We start from the raw sequence: 25773 nt of genomic DNA, 5'->3' as shown, positions 1-25773 counted from the left end.
GGGATCACACGCGTTGAAACCTGGGCGACGATTGGTCGGCTTGTTGTCACCTGCGCGTGCATTATCGAATTTAGCTGCTTTGATGTGCGTTAGGTGCAGGTGTTTTCGGCGTTGTGAGCATTGTAACTAGACGAGTAAATTTCATAGTATGAAGTGATTATTATTCCTAAATATTAGAAATAACAATACAGTTACACATATTCTATTAACAGCAAGCCAACCTTAATACCCAGTTGCCTGCCGCGCGAAGAAAAACTGACTTCACATAGCTGGTGACCTATATTTTCAAAAGAAAAAAAAAAAACAATACTATAAACAGTTACCTGGGCCTACAGTTTTTTTTTTCAACAGGAGAGACGAAAACCTACTTTTACTTTTTAAATAAATAATATTTTTACATAAAAATAATTAAACCGGCATTATCATTGAAAAAAGCAGTAGTCTACAATAATTAATTAACTTATTTAGAGAAAATATTACCCCTCCATTAAAATTTGAAAACCTCTAACGTTGACAGTTATTAAAACCAACAAAAATGTGTCTCCACTGACACATTTTTAAATGTTGGTAGGACACATTCGTTTTTGCTAATATCTATTGCTGCTTTAATCACAATATTAACCCAGCTCCCAAATAGCCCTAATTGAGAGGAAAAAAAAAACAACTATTGGAATATTGAAAAAAAATATTCTTAATATTTAAAAACATGGGAGGTAATTTAAAAATAATAATTTTAAAAAATATAATACATATGTAAGGCAATTTATTCCCAACTAATAATTTCCCAAAAAAAGTATTTTTTATTATTTTTTTTTTACACAACATAGTGCGGCTAAAAAGATAAAGATATTTTATTATATTTAAGTTTGTTACACATTCAAAATGAGTTAAAAGTGTGCATTAATAGTTGGAAATGCTGGATTTCTTGATTCACACACCATCGTTTAGAAGTTGGCCTATACCTATCACCCCTCCCTCTAACAGTAGTAATATATTTCGTTCTAGTATGTAACACTGTCCCTTCCCTCCCCTACTCCCTCCATTGTCTAGACAGGACAATAGAAGAGCAGATGGCTCCCGGAGAAATTTAGCGCGCGTGGCTAAAAATCGATAGACCTTCTCATTTTCACTCACTTTGTTGCCGCTGCTAGCCTCGGTGTGAGGCGGAGCGTGCGCCGTGGACCGTGAATTTACCGCCAACAGATTCGCTTATATATTCAACTATTCTACTGGTTCACGGCTACAGATAGATCTATATAATTTTTTTTTTAATAATTCAGAGAGAGAAATCTGAAAGTGAAAAAAAATGTTTTCGAACGTGAAAATGGAGGTATAGTTTTAGTATGCTATGCCGTTATCATTAATAAATTGTTGTCGTTTAAATCTAGCTTTATTGCCTAGTAATTGTAAGCTTCATTTGTAGATTCAGCTATTTTTTTCAACCAATTCCCCTTTTCTTATAGAGAATTAAATGAGTTAAATTTGATGTTTTTGATAGTTGTCGACTATTACATGCCATAAAATGTTACTTTTTAAGATTAGGCCTATACCAAACAAAAAAAAAAAAGAGAGAGAAAATTGAGCGCCAAACTCAAATTACCTTTGAATGTTTTCTTTGCTAAAGTTGCACAAGAAATTATTTTTAAAAACCTTTAAAAAATAAAACGCGTGCAAATATCAATATCTGATTTTTAATTAAAAAATTAACGTTACAAAACATTTTTTTCAAAGTTTACTGCAACAATGAAATACATCTTGTATGATTTAAAAAAAAAAAAATTTCAACGGGGAAAAAATCTAATTCGATGTTTTACCCCCCTCCCCCCTCCTCTCCCTCCTTCCAAGTGCGCGCCCAGATCACAGTCGCACGTGCTTGAGTGACAAAAGCACGCGCGGTGCGGTGCGCCTGCTCGTTTAAAAATTGGTGGGATCGCTGGTTTGAAACGAACTAAAAGTGAGGGAAACACGTCTATTCGTTCGTAAGGGAATATCCACAGCTGCCGTGTAGTAAATATACAGTTGTATGTTTTCTCGTGCACACTTGTTGATGACTGCTACATGATTTCAACCCATAAATGCTGTTTCAGGTGAGTACTTTGATGGTCATTTACCTTTTCCTGAACCCACTTTTAACGTGTGTTCATCAATTTCTTTTTGCAATATAATGAATTTTCTTTCGTCGGCCTGTTTTTATCTGTAATGTAAGCTAACATATTGTAATTAATTTGTATGTATTCTTTACAAAATAAAGTTGAACTCTTTCGAAATTTCGTTGAAGCTCGTCTGTTTATACAAGTTTATTAAGTTAGTCAAATTAATTTTTAAAAATACGTCTAATTTTTTTTTTCGTATTTGAGAAAAAATAAACACCATTTCAATTTGACGATTTAAAGAACAATATAATATTTAAAATACATTAAAGGGAACTAATCTAAGCTACAACAATAACAAATTCATCACATTTACAACAAAGCTACATTTTAAAAATAACAACTTTTCCTAAAGTTTAAAAAAAACACGAACAAAACTCGTATTAAATTTTCAATTTTTTTTTTCTATCAACTAGAATTTAGATCTATTTTAAGTCTAAATTTATTGTAGATTTAGTCCGCAAAACTACTTGAGGGATGTTGCTTTGTTAGAGGTAAGATAACCAGTTGTTGCTAACTTTTTCTTTCTTACCGCCCTTGACAGGGAAACTCAGAAGTGTCGACAGCTGGTAAATTGTACGGGCGTCTTTAATACAGTTTTAAGTATAGTCTAGCATTATACGATTGTCGTGAGATCCCGCGCGTTGCTCGTGGGATGTAGAGTATTGGCTATCGATATGGCCTAATTCACAGCGGCGTAGCAAAGAGGATCATATATGGCATAATAACACCTTGTCCAAGGATTCATGGGGCCCGCCCATACATATGATAGTAATAGTTTTTGTGTTCTACTTGTAATGCAGTTTTAGAAATGTTCCGCTTTGCAGCCATGTAAAAGAGGGGGAGGATAGAGGAGGGGGCTATTCTCGACAGGGTCTGAACTAAAAACCCGCATTGGGATAATTTATGCTAATAAAATAGCTCACATAAGATGTCCCCAAACTGTAAAGTGAATAATTAAACTTAATTTTATTTGATTTTATAAAGTATTTGTTTTTTTTAAACCCCACTTAAAAACGGTGATTATGATATTAGCAACACTAAGTAAATGAAATTCACATGTTATTTACACATTTCTTTTCCCCTCAAACATGCGTTCATCTTCGAACGAAAGCATGGTTAGTAGTAATTTTCCCCGAAGCTTTATTTAAAATAACATTCACCAGAACTTGCAACCCAAAAATATTAAAAGACCTTCCTTTTTTCTATTTTTAGTAAAAACAAACGGGCGCATCGGATGCTTACACGCATAGATGTGAGTTCAAACAGTCATTATTAGGTCGGCAAACATGTCAAAATCCGGCAATTCTCAATGTGTTTTAAACTGTTCGGTTCTGTCTGCCTTTATGTGTAACTATAGACTCCAGTGTATCAATTTACATTGGCCTACAAGTAATGGTATTCTCTATGGTATGTATAAGTGAATGTGTAGGCTTTGTATGTGTGGATGGAATTGGGAAAATATAGGACTCCACGAAAAGACAGACAAATCAGTGTAGTTTTTTTTTTCAAAGTAAATAAAACGGTATCATATCACAAGCTTCAAAAAAGTTTAATTACAAAAGCAAACTAAAGAATGGTTGAATGTAGTAATTTCAGGGCTTGTTAATTTTTAGTTATCTTCTTTAAAGCCTGAAGGTATTTAAATATTAAATGTAAGCTATTTACTCATTTAGGCAAGGTGAATTATGTCTCAACTATTTAAAAAGAAACCACCACTTTTAGACTAATAATGAATTGGTAATAGGGTCTAATATATAATCTAAAAAAATAATTTTAAGTACTTGTATTGAATTATCTAATTTATTTGAAGACAAAATATTTTGTTTAGACCTAAACTCAAGATAATATAGAATCTACAGGACTATCATTAATTAGTATCATCATAAAATAAAAACTACCTTTTTATAATTTGATTTTATAGGCCCTAGACTCTATCTATCTACTGATATTAAAATTGGCTAAAATGTATGGATAATTATTATATTTAGCATTTTCAATTAGTAGATAGATCTAAATAAACATATAATCTAGTCTTTATTGAAAGCTTAGAGATGGTAATAGCCCAAGTCAACGAAAAAATTGGAAAACTGTTACGGAGAGCGGCAGCTGTGACATCACGCCAATTTCGCCTCACAGTGGGGCGCCACGCGATGAAGCTCCGCCTCCCAAGCCAGCCGTGGGAATATAGCAGTTGCCTCCCCTTTAAAAAATCAATGGACTGGCCTAGATTCCTTTACTGAGTGTGTAAACTACACATGACCCGGCATTCTTCATCAAGCCGGGTGGGGGAAGGCATCCTTCGATAACTTTACTACAAATCGTAAGGGAGAGTCTGTCGAGTCAGTTTACATGTTCCTACTTTTCCACCGCTACACGTGCTCAAGGATTGCCAAGCTGCAAATATTGTAAGTGCAACCTTTCAACATTTATAATTTTTTTTTATTTAGATCTAACTTAGCGTTGGCGTTCGTTGCCACTGCTAGCTCTGGTTCTCGCTGGCCAGTTAAGGTCTAGGTCGCGACGGTATACATTATTGATTAAAAATAGCCTTAGATCAGTGAATTGCCGTTTATTAAACAAACATAAAATTAAAGCTAATACAATAGGATGTAATGAAGTTTCATAGTTTATAATAAGTTTAATATAGACAGTGTGTAGACTATTATTCATACTCTATGATTTGTTAAAGCAATTTGACCACTTGCTTGATACACATTGTTTTACTACTTATAGCTAAGGTTAGTAGATCTAGCTAATTATTAATTAAGATACTTGATTCGTTTTATGAACAAATAAGAATTTGTCTATAAAATCTTTCTAATAACAAGCTATTAAATTACTAAGGATAAGAACATAATAAACCTATTTAGAACTATAATAGTAGAAGCGTAAGTAAACAAAAGGCCTATTTATAATCGTATAAGCGTTTGTGATTGTGAAATCTATTAACTACACTAATAAGCTTGTAAAAATAAAAACAAGAAAACGTGGAGAGGGAGGGGGGGGGGGGGGGGGAGAGAGAAATCAGGACATCATCCTGTTGCTTTACTTCCACCAAAAACACATTTCAGTGTAGTTCTAGATTTAACATGACGCCCATAATAAACAAACTTAATAAGATTTTGGTATGGATCAAAGCCATTCCCGTCCATAACATTACTACTTTGTACTATAATAGATTCTAATTAAAAAGATGTTCCACAGTAGTTGACACTAATGACTGATCAGGTTAGTCCATGATAATATGCATATCAAAGGTTCTTATTTATTAGTCGTACTCGAGATTTTGCTGATCCTACACTTATAAATGTTGGGAGTCGGGACTGCCAACCACACGTATTCCATTGAAGAAATTTAAAATAATTATCTTAGGGGAGGGTTCTGATGCAATTTTGTGACGTCATTTTAGGAACGATCAGAATTTTTACGTGACGACGTGTGAAGATATTGGGTGTGTAAAAATAGCGTGACGAAATTTATGGAACCCTTAGTCCTAAGTTTTAACATAGCTTTCGGTTAAGATACATGTAGGCTATATAAATAATATTGTAGGTATAATATAGTTATTTATACACAAGTGTGTCTACATTTGTTTTGCTAAGGGGTCATCCATAAATGACGTCACGCTTTTTCTGACGATTTTTACCCCCCCCCCCTCCCCTCCGTCACACGTCGTCAAAAAAATGCAGACCCCCCCCCCCCCCCCTAAAATAACGTCACAACTCAACCTACAACTCCCCTCAAAATTGCAGTTGAATTTTTTTTTAAACAAGAATATTTTTCTAAAATCTTGTCTGAACTCTGTCATAATAGTGTATTTTAATAAATTCCTATTACAATTTATTAAAACAGTTGTCTAAAACTCGAAATATCGTCTAAAATTCGTTTTCTTTTTTATAATTTTATCAGTATGACGTCGTACCATCTGAACCCCCCCCCCCCCCCTCATCACACACCGTCACAAAATTACGAACCCCCCTTCCCCCTACGAGTGTGACGTCATTTATGGACGACCCCTAATGGTTTTTAACGTATATTGTAACTTACAAAAAATGTCCTGAAAGGGTTGGAAGAGGGGGGGGGGGGCACGGGATGGTTTTGAGAAAAAAATTCTTGTAACCCATTCCTCGTGACCTGATTAGGTAACCAAGGAAGCGTGCTCTCTGTTGCGTTAGTGCTTTCAGTTTTATGAATCAAGGGCTGGAAGAGAGGGCGGGATGGGGTGGGAGGTGAATAAATGCTTTATTAACTCTTACACATAATCAGCCACCCGTGAATTTTTTTCAGACATTATGGGGTAGTAGGATTTTTTCCCCATTACATTTTTTAAAAAAATATTGAATACATTAAAAAGATGCTTTTTAGACATTTTTTTCATGATCTTTGGCATCATTTACTGCTCATTAAAATACATGTTGGTGGCATGTAGGCCAGGAAATCGTCCCTTTAACCAACAGGTAACAATGGAAATTCCTTTAGAATGAACTCCCTTGACAAGGCCACTGTCCTTCCTGACACGTTCGTGAAGTGGTCAGTGGTGACACGTTAATCACTTGTTAACACCCTAAGCTCCTTAACCCTTTGGGTAACCAGTTCGGCCAAAAGCTAATCAGACCGGTGTTTTGCCCAAGTGGAAAAACAAGGGAATTTTCTTCGCTGTAGGGATGGCCAGTGGTATGCTGTTGTTGTGGGGATGGCCAGTGGTATGCTGTTGTTGTGGGGATGGCCAGTGGTATGCCGTTGTTGTGGGGATGGCCAGTGGTATGCTGTTGTTGTGGGGATGGCCAGTGGTATGCTGTTGTTGTGGGGATGGCCAGTGGTATGCTGTTGTTGTGGGGATGGCCAGTGGTATGCTGTTGTTGTGGGGATGGCCAGTGGTATGCTGTTGTTGTGGGGATGGCCAGTGGTATGCTGTTGTTGTGGGGATGGCCAGTGGTATGCTGTTGTTGTGGGGATGGCCAGTGGTATGCTGTTGTTGTGGGGATGGCCAGTGGTATGCTGTTGTTGTGGGGATGGCCAGTGGTATGCTGTTGTTGTGGGGATGGCCAGTGGTATGCTGTTGTTGTGGGGATGGCCAGTGGTATGCTGTTGTTGTGGGGATGGCCAGTGGTATGCTGTTGTTGTGGGGATGGCCAGTGGTATGCTGTTGTTGTGGGGATGGCCAGTGGTATGCTGTTGTTGTGGGGATGGCCAGTGGTATGCTGTTGTTGTGGGGATGGCCAGTGGTATGCTGTTGTTGTGGGGATGGCCAGTGGTATGCTGTTGTTGTGGTTGGGATATTTTGACAGATTCGAGAACCTCTTTTAGTTTTTAGGTCAGTACAGTTTTATTTTCCGGTCCCAATAACGACGGAACAATGTGATCAGTTAAAATGTGATAACGCCGTTTCTCGCTGTTTCCAAATTATCTTTTTCCAGTTTAACATGATGTACAGAATTTCTAAGAATTTTAATTGCCGGATATAAGCATTAGCAGTTAAAGAAAAAGATTCGTTTTTGGAGTTTCTATTTAGATTTGATGCGGTATATTATAACCGGTTGTTCTTATCGTTTGAAATACTGTAATCCTTCTTGTGAACTGGATTTTTTATGTACGTTAAGTTACCCTTTCGAACCTAGCGATTCTTGGGGCAGATGACCTCGGCTTTGAAGGGATATTGTGGTCAGCACTATGCACAACCACCTTTGGGTTCTTGACTTGAGTTTGGTGTCTGTCAGAGCTGGGCGGACTTTGTCGTGATGTCATACAGACTCAAGCCAAGGATCTGAACCGTCGTACGCTCTACTACCTGACCACGACGTCCCTTTTGATGTAAAATACAACTAAAACAAGTTGTAAAAATCTTAACATAAAATTATGTAACTTAGCCATGCTAGAGAATATTTAAACTGTTTTAGAATATTACAAACTGAATATATGGTTTGTCGTAACTGTTGCAGCATTTTTAAGAAAGTTATGCATATAATTTTTTTTAAATTTCTGGGGAACGGCGTGTATCTGGTCTGCGGTCTCTGCCTTAAGAAGACGCTCAGTTCGCTCCCCGGGGTGCCACTTTGTGTGTGTTTATTGGTGTCATAAAAACTGCAACATGTAAAATCACGGCATCTCAAATGTCTGCACAAGTCCACACAGGGCGAGAAGAAAACCATTCCGCCTGAGCTTGTGCTGAGCTATCCCTTAACCACGCTACAACGCCCACGCTTGTCCTGGGATGTCATCGTCACGTGATGCGTGACGCCCCATTGACTGTTGCGTCACTTTGACACAAAAATTTCCCCGTACCGCACCGGTGCGGCGATTGGCTTGCACCGGCTAAGTCTGAAACCCCGAGAGAGCAGCGCCGTGTTGCGTCACGCTGGCAGGCTGCATTCGCGTCTAGCCACTTACTCGATGACCACGCTGGACATGCGCACAGCCCCGTGCCGGAAATTGCCGGCACATGCCACAAATTGCTCACTGACAATGCCCGTGCCAATAGGGAAGTGGGTGGCGCTCTAAAGGTCGTGCAGCAGTCATGCCAGCCGTGGCACGATGTCCCACGTCTGCGACCCGGCTACTGATATTCACTCTTGTCACAAGGGCCGTCTGGTCCGGCGTGTCGTAACTAGACGCTAACTAGGCCAATGGCTGCTTTCGTTGATCTAACAAGGCCGGTAACCGCTTCTGAATTGTTTGAATTATTTCTCTTTGTAAATGCACTTTTTAACAGGCCCTTTGTGCCACCTTATTAATGTTGATTGTTGAATCATGTACAAGTATCAAATTCATTGTTGAGTTCATGCAAAACATTGATTTAGCCGACAGGGTCTAACTTGTCTGTCATATAAAGAAAAAAAAACGGCGACCATTAAGGTATCATTTTTTTAAAAATAATACTTTTCAGCTGCATTTAGTAATAGATATTTAAAGTGTTTTTTTTTATCTTTGTTAATTAAAACTGGTTTGAGAGACAAGCCAATCTGATATTTGCTAGCGTATACCCAGAGAACACGAAGATCACGTGACGTCTCCCACAACTTGGGGGGGGGGGGGGGGGGCGGTCCAGATGTTGCGCCGTCTGACGTAGCCCTATAATACAGGTATTATGATTTTTTTGGTGGCTCGCTACGATTGTCTGCTTCGTGTTCCCCTTTTTTAGTGCCTCACTGTTAGCTTTTCTACCAACACGTGGTGGGGGTTTCATGGCTTTTCGATGTCATATAGCCTTTGTGTTGTCGTAATGTACCAGTAGGCTATCTTAGAATTAGACATCAGCAAAACACGTGATATTTAAATTATTAATGGCAATTTTAAATAAAAAAAACATTTTAATTATTTATATAGGGTGATTTTTATATTGTAATTAAAAATAATATCTTATTTAGGGCACACACACACACACACACACACACACACACATATATATATATATATATATATATATATATATATATATATATATATATATATATATATATATATATATATATATGTGTGTGTGTGTGTGTGTGTGTGTGTGTGTTTGTGTGTAAGAAACAAAAAACAAAGCAAAAGATGTTTAGACGTTTAGCGAGATAGTGTTGAAGGTGTGAGTGGCGTCCAGCTAGTCTTGATCGATTTCCAAACATCCGATTGTCGGCCGTGTCCGGCAAGTATTTCATTGAGCAGGGCGCTGAGGTTTGTTTAACCTTTGCCGTGTCTCGCCTTTGTCTCGTCCGGCGGGAGGGCGGGGGAGGATGGGTAGAGGAAATACCGAACCGGCGTGCTGAGGCAGCGGTTTAACAGTGAGCAGCTGTAGGGATGTGCGCCCCTCCCCCCCCTACACACGGGTATCCACCAGGGGCGTTGATCGTGTGCTTTGATGTACACCCAGGGGGTACGGAATACTTTTTTTTGTGTGTGTTGATTTCTGCGAGGGGTTACGGAGAATCTTTGTGTATGCACAGCCAAACAGCGTGATGCATGGAATATCTGCCTGATATATACAACATACTTGCATAAACCCAGCGTTGTAATAGAATGTTGCTATATGTAGACATACAACATACTTGCATAAACCCAGCGTTGTAATAGAATGTTGCTATATGTAGACATACAACATACTTGCATAAACCCAGCGTTGTAATAGAATGTTGCTATATGTAGACATACAACATATTTGCATAACCCCCAGCTTTGTAGTTGAATGTTGCTATATGTAGACATACAACATGCAGTGCTTATTACACATAACACATCACACATAGCGATGACTGACCATAGCTGGATAAGCGGTAAGAATCCTATCATTATTGTTATATTACTGTGAACATATGAATCAAAAGAAACTTCTTTAACGCCATATCTTGCAAAGCCATTGAGTAGCTTTTAATTCGTAAAACGACTTCCACGGGCCTACGTTCAGTTATCAACATTAGGAAATACAGCTGTACACAAGGATATTTTCAATAACGTTTTGTGTCCTAACTACTTGAGTTACTCGCTCCCCTATAACGTGAATGTAAACAGCGCACCCCTCCCGTGGACACGCCCAAGGACGGGACTCTCAGATCCGAAGCGGGCCATCTGTGCCCCTAACGGTATCGGCGTTCTGTCGATTCTTTCTCCCGGCGTGTGAGGCGAGGAGGGAGGGCCATGAAGACAGGGTGAGTGTTAAATATTCTCGGGTTATGGGTGGCTGTACCTGCACATATACGACTCAAAACGTTTGTCACTTTTAGACATTTACTAGACAGATTCTTAGATAAGTTACATTTATCCTCTATCAATATTATTTTTTACAGTGTGTGGTACGGTTCGATTGTTTATCTATTTGTTTTTATTTTACTACCCAAGGCGCACAGTCTATTAACACCATATCTACCGCTTTCCCCCCTCAGTATTAACACCATAACAACCTCCCCCCCCCCCCCTTACTATTATCACCAAAATACCCGTGTTCCCCCTTACTATTAACACCATAACACCCACGCCCCCCCCCCCCCAATGTTTTTGTTCCTGTCCCGACCAGCTGCGCACAGAGTGCTGATCTGACGGGACGTGCGCATTCTTCACCCCCCCCCCCCCCCTCCCTAACGTGTTGGGGGCCTGGGTGTCAACTCAACATGGCACACATCTAAAAATAGTTATTTTAGGTAAACCTTTGTAGACCGAAAACAGTAGTTGTCCTTATAATTCTCTTTTAAACTAAACAAGCTACATTCAACAAAAAAAGAAACTTGAACGCAAAGATGAATTTTAAAACGCGTTTGTTCGTAGTAATGACTGATTATTAAAACTTATGGTCTTTTGTCTAAGTGTAATGTCACAGACTGTTGCAGTCTAAATGTTAACAAAGGATGATTACGTAATAGTTTTTTAGTAACACTTATGGGACGGGTGTCGCAAAAGAGGTACACTCTACATCTGTTATGGTTTATCAGGTCTGTCGTCTGTCAAGGGACCATCACGTTTGTCGTTTGTCATGTCATATGGACCCTCATATCCGTCGCATGGACCATCAGTCTTGTCATCTGTCATATTGACCTGACCTGCAGGTGTCAAATCTTAAATATGGTATATCCGGTTTCTCATGGCATATGGACCATCAGATCTGTCATATGGTCAATCAATCTTGTCATCTGTCATATGGACCATCAAATCTGTCTTATTGTCCATCAGTCATGTCATAAATCATATGGACCATCAAATCTGTCATATTAATCATCAGTCATGTCATATGTCATATGGACCATCAAATCTGTCTTATTGTCCATCAGTCATGTCATCTGTCATATGGACCATCAAACTTTTTAGATTGTTACCTAACGAAGACATAGAAGCGTTGTTTTGATACACATTTCCCTGTGGTATGGCATGGTGTGAAGAAGGAAACACCACTGAGACATTTCCTATGTTTTGTGCTGTCATCCCTCGCTCCACTGACTGACTAATCCGTCTTTATTTGCCACGCTGGCAATCCCCAATGTTTACTTTAAAATATGCTAAAGCTATCATCGAATCCTGACCTTCACGCTTCATAAAATTAGTTTTAAAAGTTGGAAAAATAAAATTTCAAATAAAAAAGTACCACCCTGGTCTAGAGCAGCATTTAACTACAATACCGCTACCCCCAACACCAGCAGGCCTTAAATCTGCTGGGAGTTGCTAGCGCAAATTTTAAGTCCAACTATTTACGGTACTGACAGATGAAAGCTTAGTGATTCGATGTGAATATTTAATTTTGTACAATTCCCCAAGTGTAACGTAGTAAAGCAGTTTTTATGCTTATTTTATTGAAATGAGACAAGTACAGTTTTGACTGAGATTCAATGGGGATTATTTTTGTCACTTTTATTGCGAATCTTTGTCCCTCGTGTGCTTTATTCGAGCCTGTTGTGAGGCCGTCTGCTGCTAGTGTGCAACGTTGTTGCTTCGTCTGCCAACTGCTAGACCAATAGGCAATGTTCTAGTCAGTAGTAGCATCGTTTGAAACTAGTAGGCAATGTTCTAGTCAGTAGTAGCATCGACTGCAACTAGTAGGCAATGTTCTAGTCAGCAGTAGCATCGTCTGCAACTAGTAGGCAATGTTCTAGTCAGCAGTAGCATCGTCTGCAACTACTAGGCAATGTTCTAGTCAGTAGTAGCATCGTCTGCAACTAGTAGGCAATGTTCTAGTCAGTAGTAGCATCGTCTTCAACTAGTAGGCAATGTTCTAGTCAGTAGTAGCATCGTCTGCAACTACTAGGCAATGTTCTAGTCAGTTTTAGCATCGTTTGAAACTAGTAGGCAATGTTCTAGTCAGTAGTAGCATCGTCTGCAACTAGTAGGCAATGTTCTAGTCAGTAGTAGCATCGTCTTCAACTACTAGGCAATGTTCTAGTCAGTTTTAGCATCGTTTGAAACTAGTAGGCAATGTTCTAGTCAGTAGTAGCATCGTCTGCAACTAGTAGGCAATGTTCTAGTCAGCAGTAGCATCATTTGAAACTAATAGGCAATGTTCTAGTTAGTAGTAGCATTGTCTGCAACTACTAGGCAATGTTCTAGTCAGTAGTAGCATCGTCTGCAACTAGTAGGCAATGTTCTAGTCAGCAGTAGCATCATTTGAAACTAATAGGCAATGTTCTAGTCAGCAGTAGCATCGTTTGAAACTAGTAGGCAATGTTCTAGTCAGTAGTAGCATCGTCTGCAACTAGTAGGCAATGTTCTAGTCAGTAGTAGCATCGTCTGCAACTAGCAGGCAATGTTCTAGTCAGTTGTAGCATCGTCTGCAACTAGTAGGCAATGTTCTAGTCAGTAGTAGCATCGTCTACAAATAGTATATACAATCAGTGGCGTAGCGATGTCGGGTGTCACCCGGTGCGGCATTTAATTGTGTCACCCCCCCCCCCAGAGGCATAGAGACCCTTCCCAGGGACAAACTTTCAAGTTTTCGATTTGCACCCCCCCCCCTCGAGTTTTCGATTTGCACCCCCCCCCCCCCCTCAAACTTTCGATTTGCACCCCCCTCGAGTTTTTCTCTATATATTTTGCTATTTTTTGCCTTGGTGTCACCCCCTAAATGGTGTCACCCGGTGCGGTCCGCACCCCCCGCCCCCCCCCCTCGCTACGCCCCTGTATACAATATACGTATCTCTTAAAATGGTTTTTCTTGTTACCCTACCTTTATATTTACAACTGCACGATTGTGATATAAAAGTTGTTACACGTGAAAATACGCCGTTAGAAACATGTTGAATTTCACGGAAAATCCCCCTCCCCGCACCTCCCCTGTATAGAGTCAATGCTAAATAAAAAGTGCATGTCTAAAAAAACGAAACGTGGTGCATCCGTGCGTCACCAAGTTGTTTTTGTTTGTTTTCAGTTGTAGGTTGCAGATAGCCACACCATTACTTAACCTCGCCTTACAAGTAAATTAAAATTCGAAAAATATATATATATTAGATAAACAACATACATTGTATGGATCTTTTGTGAAGATTTTGAATCAAATTTCATTTTGTCCTTGTGTAAATTTTTACTTTGCAGAAAGCTTTTCTTCTGCAGATCATCCAACAAATATATCTTAAAATATAAACAAAGGTATGCTTGAATATTCAACACAGAACGGTAACTCTAGCTTTAAGATCTAGATGTTGTTTTAACCACCGTAAAAATGTTAGCTTCTTGCAACCGTTGTCTCCCCATAAAAACATCCACGAATAACCTGCGGCTTAACATATATATAATATTCTACGTAATATAATATTTCATTTGACCCGTATCATTTCCGTCATAAATTTTCATATAAATGTGGGTGAATGTAACCTTCACGCATCAAACAGTACAGTATTTAGATTTTCGCAAAGTGCACCCCTACCCTACAGCCTTTGGCTATGCCTTAACTCAGGGATATATATATATATATATATATATATATATATATATATATATATATATATATATATATATATATATATATATATATATATATATTGCAACAATTCTACCCACCCCACCTATGCTTCGTTCTTGCTAGCTAGCTAACTAGCTAATATTAATATATTTTGTAATAGACCCCCCCCCCTCCCGTACCCACCACTTAACCCAGGGTTTTACATTATTGTTACCACCACCATCCCGCCACGTATCTATATCCTGATTCCGGCGTATACATTATAAATATCTTCACCCCCTCCCCTTGTGCTAATTCAGGCCTATACATGTATATAGTCTACCAAGTTAGGGGAAAAAAGTTGTTTTGCACAACGATAGGCACCGGAAAGTATCATATGCATGGTTTACTTCTTTACAGTCGCCATTGAAGCTTATTTCCGTTAGAAAAAACGCTGGTCTATGTGATGTATAGACACGATCGTCAATGGACTAGTTGGCTCCGGTCTCATAAAGTATACGAAAGGTTGCTGTTTTCTCTACTTACAGCTAAAAATAAAAACCCACCAAAAACAAAATCCCACAGAAGCTGTTTAGGAACGCCAGAAGTTCAATACATTGAGTGCTGTTTTAAAAGAAAATCATACGACGCATTATCTACCCGTCAAAATCAACGCAATTCAGAGGCAAATAAAAATAAAAAAATAAAAGTAGAGGATGATCTTTATAAATTCATTATAAATTGTCCATGTTCAAATGTCCGTATAGAAACGTTTGGGACAGCTACGCACTAGTACAGATGGGGTAGAATCATTCATACACCCGTAGAAACCCTCCCTGAACTATACGCTTTCGTCTGCAATAAAATTTTATTTTGTATATTTTTACACCCCACTGGGATGGGTCGCTTCCTTACACCCCCCCCCATTAGACCCTAAAATGAGACTTTTCCTCCCAGCTTTGAATCAGTGTAAGAAGTTTTTGTGTCCATTCCGGCAGCAAGTAGTTTGACTGCAACAAGATGCGCATTATTCTTTGGAGGGATTGGGTCTCTTCCGGTTAGTCAGAGGCTACAGTGTAAAGTAGTGTAAAGGGATTGTGAGCTCTTCATTGAAAGAGGCTAGTGTAAGGGGGTTGCTGTAGTTTGACAGAGGCTCCAGTTTAGGGACTGGAAGCTCTAGTGTACCAGATGAAATGGTTTAAAGTAGATTCATTCTTATCATGCCGTTAGAAGCTACAATGTTCACATGAGACTATAATACAATTAAGCGAACATTTTCTATAATCAATCGCAAAGTCAAAAAGTTGACTTCATTAATTTCGGCCCTCTGTTTTGGTCCAAAATATATAAAGAATAAGCTGTTCTAAATAAATATATGAGTTCAACACTTCTAGGAAATAGTACATCAGGGTTTTCCCTGTGTGTACCAGAGTTTTGTAACCTTTAAAAAAGTTTGTTTGATTTTTTCAAGTGGATTGAACTACGCTGGTTTCACTTGATCAATGGGCAAGGATTTGCCGCGATTTGTGCAGGGAATTCCTCTAATTCGCCTGCTGTTGTGTGGCTCTCTGCATTGTGAGGGTCGCCGCGGTGCAGACGACTTAACCGTTACCAGATGGTTAAGCCCCAACAACCGAGTCTCACAGATTGAACAAATGCACACCCCGTTCACTACACCGTGCTGACGAGCACTTCGCACTGTTGTACGCGTGCCTCGGTGTAATTATATATTTTAAACTGCTTGTACTAATCCGCTCTGATTGCTGCTTTGTAGTTCTAGCTCTACTTCTTAAAACATTTACGACTTTTTTGGCCTAAGTGGTTTGCTTATATAATCTATAAGCATTATAACAAAATGAACGTTGTAATGAAGAACCCTTTATAGTTAAATAAAAAATTGTAATAGAAAAACTACCAATGATCATCTGCAGGGGCGTAGCGAGGGGGGGGGGGGCGGGCGGGGGTGCGGACCGCACCGGGTGACACCATTTAGGGGGGGTGACACCAAGGCAAAAATGGCAAAATATATAGAGAAAAATTTGAGGAGGGGTGCAAATCGAAAGTTTGAGGGGGGGGGGGGTGCAAACCGAAAATTTGAAAGTTTGTCCCCGGGAAGAGTCGCTACGCCTCTGGGGGGGGGGGGGCGTTACACCACTAAGTGCCGCACTCGAACCTCGAGTGCGGCACCCAACCTCGCTACGCCACTGATCATCTGATATAATTAAAGAAATTATTTTTAAAAAAAAATCAAATTTGTCTACCATGTGCAGGATTTGAAAACAATCAGGTGTGGGGCAACATAGAAAGAACATGTCAATTTAAATCGTGAAACTTTGAGACGAGACACCTATTAGCTTACATCCTCGTAATTTAAAAAAAAAAAAAAAGCTCGAAACGAAACAGAAACTGTTGAAGTAAACATAATTGTGTTCTTTTTCTTTTTAAAAAAAATGTAACAACAAAATGTAGGTAGGTCGTCGTGATTCAAAGCCCCTGCTATGTCTGACAGCTCCATAGGCAAACTGTATGAAAACTTATCCCTACATATTCGCCCACCTGATCACGTGGTAGGGCCAACATCATTATTTTTATGTTGTCTGTCAAGGTGAACGAAATTTGTATGCATGTATGTATTATCATAGATACAGCCTTTCAATTTATGGCTTGAGGATTTCTTTTCAGAGCGGGTTGGGGGGGGGGGGGTGTTGCGCCCCACAATTTTTGTATCTATACCCTTCAAGGGTCGTAGCCAAGGTCTCGCGTCACCTTATAACAGACTGTATATCCTTTTATTTCTTGCGTCTTTTCATATCGAATATGTAACCGCTTTGCTTCTTTCAATGGGGAATATACTTGTTAATAAAATGTAATATTATTATTTACATGTTGGCTGGGTGACAAGGATGGGGTGGGGGTGTTAAATGCTGCGTGTTTTCTAGCTTGAGTGTAAGGGGTAAGCATTAGATGCAGCATTACAAGTCTACTGTCTACCTACATACAAGTCTGTGTGTGGGGGGGGGGGGGGGTGTTAAAAACTGCCTACATACAAGTCTGTTTGTGGGGGAGGGGGTGTTGAAAGCTGCCTACATACAAGTCTGTGTGTGAGGGTGAAGTTGAAAGCTGCCTACACGTCTGTGTGTGGGTGGTGTTGAAAGCTGCCTACATACAAGTCTGTGTGTGGATGGTGTTGAAAGCTGCCTACATACAAGTCTGTGTGTGGGTGGTAATGAAAGCTGCCTACACGTCTGTGTGTGGGTGGTGTTGAAAGCTGCCTACATACAAGTCTGTGGGGGGAGGGGTGTTGAAAGCTGCCTACTTACAAGTCTGTCTGTGGATGGTGTTGAAGCTGCCTACATACAAGTCTGTGTGTGAGGGTGAAGTTGAAAGCTGCCTACATACACGTCTGTGTGTGGGTGGTGTTGAAAGCTGCCTACATACAAGTCTGTGGGGGGAGGGGTGTTGAAAGCTGCCTACTTACAAGTCTGTCTGTGGATGGTGTTGAAGCTGCCTACATACAAGTCTGTGTGTGAGGGTGAAGTTGAAAGCTGCCTACACGTCTGTGTGTGGGTGGTGTTGAAAGCTGCCTACATACACGTCTTTGTGTGGGTGGTGTTGAAGCTGCCTACATACAAGTCTGTGTGTGAGGGTGAAGTTGAAAGCTGCCTACATACACGTCTGTGTGTGTGTGGTGTTGAAAGCTGCCTACATACAAGTCTGTGTGTGGATGGTGTTGAAAGCTGCCTACATACACGTCTGTGTGTGGGTGGTGTTGAAAGCTGCCTACATACAAGTCTGTGTGTGGGTGGTGTTGAAAGCTGCCTACATACAAGTCTGTGTGTGGGGGTGTTGAAAGCTGCCTACATACAAGGCTGTGTGTGATGGTGAAGTTGAAAGCTGCCTACATAAAAGTCCGTGTGTGTGTGGTGTTGAAGCTGCCTACATACAAGTCTGTGTGTGGGGGTGTTGAAAGCTGCCTACATACAAGGCTGTGGGGGTAGTGTTGAAAGCTGCCTACATAAAAGTCCGTGTGTGTGTGGTGTTGAAGCTGCCTACATAAAAGTCTGTGTGTGGGTGGTGTTGAAAGCTGCCTACACGTCTGTGTGTGGGTGGTGTTGAAAGCTGCCTACATACAAGTCTGTGTGTGTGGTGTTGAAGCTGCCTACACGTCTGTGTGTGTGTGGTGTTGAAGCTGCCTACATAAAAGTCCGTGTGTGTGTGGTGTTGAAGCTGCCTACACGTCTGTGTGTGTGTGGTGTTGAAGCTGCCTACATAAAAGTCCGTGTGTGTGTGTTGTTGAAGCTGCCTATATTCATTGCTTCAGTGGCTCCACAAATGATAATCAAATGTGACCTTATATACTACTTACATACAAGTCTGTGTGTGGGTGGTGTTGAAAGCTGCCTACATACAAGTCTGTTTGTGGGGGTGTTGAAAGCTGCCTACATACAAGTGTGTGGGGGTGGTGTTGAAAGCTGCCTACATAAAAGTCCGTGTGTGTGTGGTGTTGAAGCTGCCTATATTCATTGCTTCAGAGGCTCCACAAATGATAATCAAATGTGACCTTATATACTACTTACATACAAGTCTGTTTGTGGGGGTGGTGTTGAAAGCTGCCTACGTACAAGTGTGTTTGTGGGTGGTATGCAACCTGCATACACAGTGGCGTAGGCAGGGGGGTTAGAGGGTCATAACCCCCCCCCCATAGACCCCTCGGTATATATATATATAAAGTATGAGGGGGGGAGGGTGCAAATCGAAAGTTTGTCCCCGGGTAAAAATTGGACCCCCCCCCCTTGAGACGATCCTGGCTACGCCACTGTGCCTACATACAAGTCTGTTTCCGTATGTTTAAATTTAACGTACATTTACTGACGATAAAAATATGGTGCCCTACCCTCCCATAGAAAATCTACCCCCCTCCCCTCGAACGAAATGGAATTTATATAGAAAACATACTTTTACCAATGTCCGCCCCCCCCCTCCCGGAAAATGTTGACACCCCCACGAAAATATCAAGTGCTCCCCCCCCCCCCCCCCCGGAGAAAAAAGTCTGGAAGAAATACTGTTAGTGCAGGGTACCGGTTAGTGCAGGGGGGGCTGTTGTACAACTTTTACAAGAATGTCCTTCAATGTGGTTGTAGCTCTCAGTTATACTAAGCAGTGGCACGTGACAGTAGCTGGCTTATATTTAGGGATTTAAAATTGATATTAACTTGCTGTATTGAGTTATCTAGACTATAATATCGATAAAAACGCAGGTGCTTAAGTATATATATATATATATATATATATATATATATATATATATATATATATATATATATATATATATATATATATATATGTGTGTGTGTGTGTGTGCGTGTGTGTGCTTCTGCCAAGTGCGACGAATGCGGATACACACATACACACACTACAGACATTACCAAAATGCCCCCCCCCCCATCCCCAAAGACAAGCCATTGGTTTGGGTTATTCGACAGTCCTCGGTTGTTGCCCAGACAACAATGTCGCCTATTCGGACAAGTATCGCGTCAACAACAAGGGAGAACTTGGGGGGAAAAAACGAACTTGTAACGGGGTGGTGGGGGAGGAGGGGGGGGGGGTGAAGTGACTCTGCGTGCATATAATCACAATGATTGGCTTATAGAAATATTATTCGTAGATCCCTCAAGTTTTTCTACATTGTGGGGAGAAAAAATTGTGATCCACTACAACAAGAAAGGTCGACAACTTGTAAAATGGAAATGTGAGGTATGCATGTTTGAGACAGGCATGGTAGACAGAGTAGGGGAGGGGGGTGGGCACTAATGCAAATGTCAAGGTAGCCGATAATGTTTTATACATTTTTATGTAATATTATGCGTTTGATATATATATATATATATATATATATATATATATATATATATATATATATATATATATATATATATATATATATATATATATACATATATATATATATATATATATATATATTAAAGTAGCATATAGTTTAAGCAAATTATGCTTTATGTCGAAATTTCAAAATCGTAATTTAAATAAATCAACCTACATCCAACAGTTGTACTTAATGTGAGTTTAATTTTGTACTAGCCTAGAAATATTTTGTTATCGTATTGCATCACACACATACAGAATTAAAAGTGCTTCTTGGATTAACACCTTAACCCAATCACACCGTTAAATGTTTGACCCAGTGGTTCTCAGGTTATCGTCTACACCCCAAGTACCGTCAAGCCGTTCCGTGGCTCGTGGTAGCACAGCGTACCTAGTATCCCGAGGCTTTAGCGAGACTTGGACTGTATCGCAGGTATTTTGTATTTGTCTGAGAGGGCCTTAACGGTTCACCGGGACAATACGCCTTACAATTCTGATGTTATGGGATTTTTTTTTTTTAAATAAGGAAAAAAATGGCATGTTTTCTTTGTCCATTTACACTATCCGTAAAAAAGGCTGGAAATCTAATTTATTTAAGTTAGCATGTATTTGTAATATTTATCCTTATACGGCGCTTCGTTGATTATCTTATCAAGTTTGTTTTAAATACGGCACACCACTTCTCACATTCTTAAAGGAGACGATAAAATAATATTGAAAAAAATTATGTTTCTTAATACTTCGACAAAATTAAAGGGGAGAGCAATTTTATGTTCATAAGGATATTCAAGGGGGATAATTATAATATACTAATATTAGTCATTTTCAGTGTAAACAAAAGCATTTAGGTCTAGTTTATCAGAAACAAAACATGGTTCGGGTTGTTTAAAAAATAAAACCGGCAATAAAGTGGAGGAGACGTGTAACTTAGAATAAGAACATCTGATTTTGTCAGCAGGAAAGATTATGGGTAACGGGTACTTTGTTGATAGTCGTATTTCTTCCCTCCCTTGTCACCTTTCTCTTATACAAGAGAGCAATACGATAAAGCCTCTAAGAAATCTGATAAGGTTTTTAATTTACTGGCCTGTCTGAAGACATCAACTAGAGCCAGAAGAAAAAAAACACCGCAAAGGAGCAGAAAATTATTTTTAACCCCACTCCCCCAGCTTTTCAAGCACCCCTCCCCCTTCCCACCAAAGTGCGAGGGTTTGATGGCCAACGTCTGAAGATAGAGATCTTACACTGCTCTTGTACGTAAGGTTGTGCAACTTGAGCCACAGCTTTATGTGAAATTTAAAACGCTATAAGTAGGCTATAACATATTTCAGTATTAACAGAATTTTAACATTTCGTTTTTTTTCCTTGGTAAGTGACGTTCACTTAGTTGTTGTATTCATTTTTCTACCCTTATAAATATTAAATTTAATTAACATTTACATTATAATTAACCGAAACGTACTTTCTAAAATGAAGTTACTTTCGAAAGTTTTATGGAGCTTTTAAAAAATAGTAACCTTCGCGATAAGTAGGTCTGTATGCACGGTTCTGTACCGTTGTTTAAAGAAGAAACTTCTACAAAAGGCTGTACCAAATATTACCCATTGAAAGTTTCCCCGAAGCAGTTAAAAAAAGCGTTTTAGAATTTCTCTGCGAACACACTCGTACGGCCGTAAGGAAGTAACGGCCGTCGTGGGATGTTAAGTGCGCGATTTACCGGCTCAATTGCCATTTCCACGCTGCCAGGGTTTGCACTGTGGGGTTGACCCTGGCGCGGTGGGTGTTGTTTAACACGTGGACAACCCCCGAGATCCCTATTTATCCACGTATCTTAACCGTTTTCTCCCAATATTTGTTTATAACAAGCCCATTCAATAGATAAGTAGCGTTTTATAGTCCATCAGTAAGAAATGAATTTCGGCGCATGAATTCCTCAGGCGTGGCGTGCCGGTTTCCCCGGCGAGCAAACAGCGAAGGGAAAAAATACAATATCAAATTTAAATGTCTATGAACCACGTGGACACAATGAATAGTTAACGCCCTTCGTTGGTTTCCAGGGGAGATTTTCAAAATAAAAATGTCGATACTAAAAAAAATGGAATTAAACACATTGTAGTTTTCTAGCAAGTCCCGTTTGAAATAGTAAAAATAACTTCTAAAAACAACTTGCTTACTGATTTTAGCCCGTTTTCGGATTATATATTTTATACTGGCTTTTCGGGGATAAGAGAAATAGTTCATTTTGCACAATAGTATTAAAAAAACCTCCTTTGTTTTAAAAAAAAATAATTTTCTAGACATCGTTATTTTTATTAAGTTTCCAAAAAGAATAACGCCAATATCAATATTAAAAGCAACGAAAACCGCCTACTCCATTTCAAACGGAGCAACTGCAAGTACCTGGTTTTAAAAAGCTGATTAAAAAGAAAGATAAAAACGTCGAGTGCTGGGGTTAAAGAGTACAAGTAACGCTCTCCGTATTGAATTCAGCTCGGGATAAACAACATCCATTGACAAACGGCGTTTGTCTCGATAGGATCGTATACCCCTAGCCTGATAACAGGCGCAAATGACACTTGGACGAAAATCAAAACCAAACATACACATTTCTCATGTTTAAATTTATTTAAAAAAAAAAAAGATGCGATTCTCGGGTTAATTATACAATTTACGAGGCTTCTCGACGCAGTAAAATAGTGAAGGGTCTAATTAGTTTGATTAAAGTGACATTAATTTGTTTATCTGGCAACCTGTTTCAAATCTAATGTTTTTTATGCCTTTAAAGTCTTTTTTTCCTTCCTTCGAACTTGAAGCGGCACTCCTTTCAATACTTGTATACAAAGTGAGTTCGGCCTCGACAGTTTTCTGTAATATAGCATGGGTGTACTTTGAGGAGACTGTTTTTTTTTTGTATTTGTGTTTCTCGTGTATTAGCTGGGCTCTTCTGAGCGTCACTTCATTTCATCTATAAACCCTTGAAGTTACCCCCCCCCCCCCTCACCTTTATAAAGTTATAAATCGTCTCGCCGATCGCTCAGTCAATGTCAATTGTTAAGGTGTTGCTTAGTAAATATCTCACACGTATAGTAGGCAAAACGAGGTTTTTTTTTCGTCTTGCATTAAAAGACGTAAAATGTATAAAGTTTGATAAAAGCTCTATAAAGGCAGTTTTAAAAAAAAACGGTACAAGGTAATTATTTTCCGCTCGGCTCTCTATGTATAAGCTATTCAATATAGCGTTTTGAGAAATATAAAAAATATGTGTTTAATATCCATGTTGCAGTCAATGTTAGGTTTGGTTGTGATATAAAACATGATTTACACGTGCGATCAAACAAATACAACGTTCTTATTAAATGTTTTTATATAAGAGTGTCAATGTATTTTTTGTGTTAATTTCACCTGTACATTTTCTCTTGCAGATATTTCTGATTCAATGGTGAAGAGAACTCAAACAATGATGGAGAATACTAGCCAGAGAGCTGAAAGCTACTCGGTGGAGACGCCGGTAATGTTCGCCTCCAAAATGTGCCCGGGTCTGGAATCGCTTCACTCGCTCGGGCAGCCGACATCTGCCACCCTCCCGTCGCCCCAGTCTTGGTCTAAACACATGCTGCTGCCCAGGGTAACGCCGCAGAACTTGTTTTTCGAAGGCTTCAAAGACTGCGCGTCGGAGGTGATTCGATTCCTGACGGAGGTTGAGATGGTTGAGGACAACAACCCGCTGGTGCTGGGGCTGCAATCCCACCTGAACAACGTCGGTACGATTCTGTGCAAGAAATCAAGGACCAGTTCAGACGACCGGGAGCCCAGCTCCACGAACAACGCCAACGATGTTTGGCTCGCAAGCCAGCACAACGTCTTCACTCAAGGCTGCGGTTTCTCGTCCTACCACACGGCGTCTGCTGTGTCGCCAGTGACGTCACGCTCAGCCAACAGTTCCGTCTCAGACACTTCCGCTGTGGATTCCGACATGACGTTGTCAACCCTAGCAGACAAGTCGTGCCAGTCGACGAGCTCAGAGAATGACTTATCTCAGATCTGCCATCGCGCCGAGTCCATAGACTTTGTTAAACACGACGACGTCTTCCAATCTTTGGAATCTTCACTGCTGACCTCTGCCACAACTGACCAATCGTCTTCTGTAATGAGTTTAAAACAACTGGCCACTCAGGCATTAAAACAACGTGACAGTTTCACAAACAATCGTTTCCAGTGTCAAGAAGAACCAGGCACGTGCAGGTTGATCTCTGAAGACCATTTGATACCAGAGGAGCTCCTACAGTATCTCCAGCCTCTGGGTCAGTCGTCTCCACTTGCTTCATCCTCACCAGTCAGACTTCAGTCGACCGAGCAGCAAAACGTCCACCCAAGTGTTCCTTCAGCTACCCTGTCATCCCATCCATTTAACCTTTCACCTTGCTCATCGGCTGGCTTCAATGCTGTCTCCCCAGACTATATCCCAGCCCAGTCAGTTGACCTTCCATCAGAGCCACGCACGTCTCCTGTATTTCAGCCCGTGTCTCGCGCTCTAGAGTACCCACAAGTCCCCGCCCCTCCTGCGCCGCAACAAATCAGCTCCATCCTCGAGCTGAAGGCCAACTTTTTGCCTGGTATTGACACGACCTCTGTGGCTTCAGGCAACTTCGCGGACATTCTCCTCTCTATCGAGTCTTGCAGGTTCCACGAAGACCCCCGAGTCAGGGCACTAGCAGACGAGCTACTTCACCTCATCCACGACGAGATGGAGGACGACGACGACGATGATTTGGAGGATGATGAAGACGAAGGTGGTGATAACCATCGAAATTATGAAAGTGGGGTTGAAATGATGGACGAAAGTATAGAATGGGGGAATCCCGCTGATATGATCGAACAATAACCATTGCTCATTTCTCACATATTGTTTTGTAAACAAATTTATGTGAAGTTTGTAGCCTTAAAAACAAGTTATATTTGTTTTTTATATATTGCTTTTTAATTTTTTAAAACAAAACTTGATGACCTAATAAATTTAATGAACTTATGTTTTTACAATTGTTTTAATGCGGTTATGCTGTTTGTTACATGCTAAGATATATTTCTTTAGCAGTACTAAACTTGTTCATCATTTTAACACAAACTTCATTAACTGTTTATTTGAGACGTGTGTTATTTATGTTGATTCGTGTTTTTTAGAAAGTTGAAAAGTGCCTTATATACTTCAAGTGATTTTCACCTTTTATTTCTTTGCTCGGTTTTTGTTTTCTAGATTTAATGTGTGTGGTGTTTTATCTAAAATGTTAAAATTTTACATTTCTTAACAATGAAAATTAAAACAGTATGGATATGTTTCAATTAATGAACCTCTGACTTATTAAAATTTCTGAATTAGATAAAGTATGTTAAGGTGTGTCCCATCAGTAC

At 39.8% G+C, this 25773-nt stretch overlaps 1 protein-coding gene across 1 annotated transcript; it reads left to right on the top strand.

Annotated features, from left to right (window-relative positions):
- Positions 1 to 4302: 4302 nt before the first annotated feature.
- On the top strand, positions 4303 to 25657 carry LOC131940127 (uncharacterized). The gene is made up of 2 exons (XM_059298704.1): positions 4303 to 4558; positions 23790 to 25657. Exon 2 carries the CDS (start codon positions 23804 to 23806, stop codon positions 25247 to 25249), a length of 1446 nt encoding a protein of 481 aa, XP_059154687.1. The 5' UTR covers positions 4303 to 4558; positions 23790 to 23803; the 3' UTR covers positions 25250 to 25657.
- Positions 25658 to 25773: the final 116 nt, after the last annotated feature.

The sequence above is a fragment of the Physella acuta genome, unplaced genomic scaffold (assembly GCF_028476545.2).
Source record: "Physella acuta isolate Inbredline_101_S28 unplaced genomic scaffold, ASM2847654v3 ptg000308l, whole genome shotgun sequence".
Taxonomy (NCBI): Eukaryota; Metazoa; Mollusca; class Gastropoda; family Physidae; genus Physella; species Physella acuta.
Note: the sequence above shows the minus strand (reverse complement) of the source record. Positions and strands in the feature narration are given on the sequence as shown.

Excerpts from the sequence above, each read along its gene's own strand:
- LOC131940127 (XM_059298704.1), top strand. The coding sequence starts at position 23,804 with ATGGTGAAGAGAACTCAAACAATGATGGAGAATACTAGCCAGAGAGCT.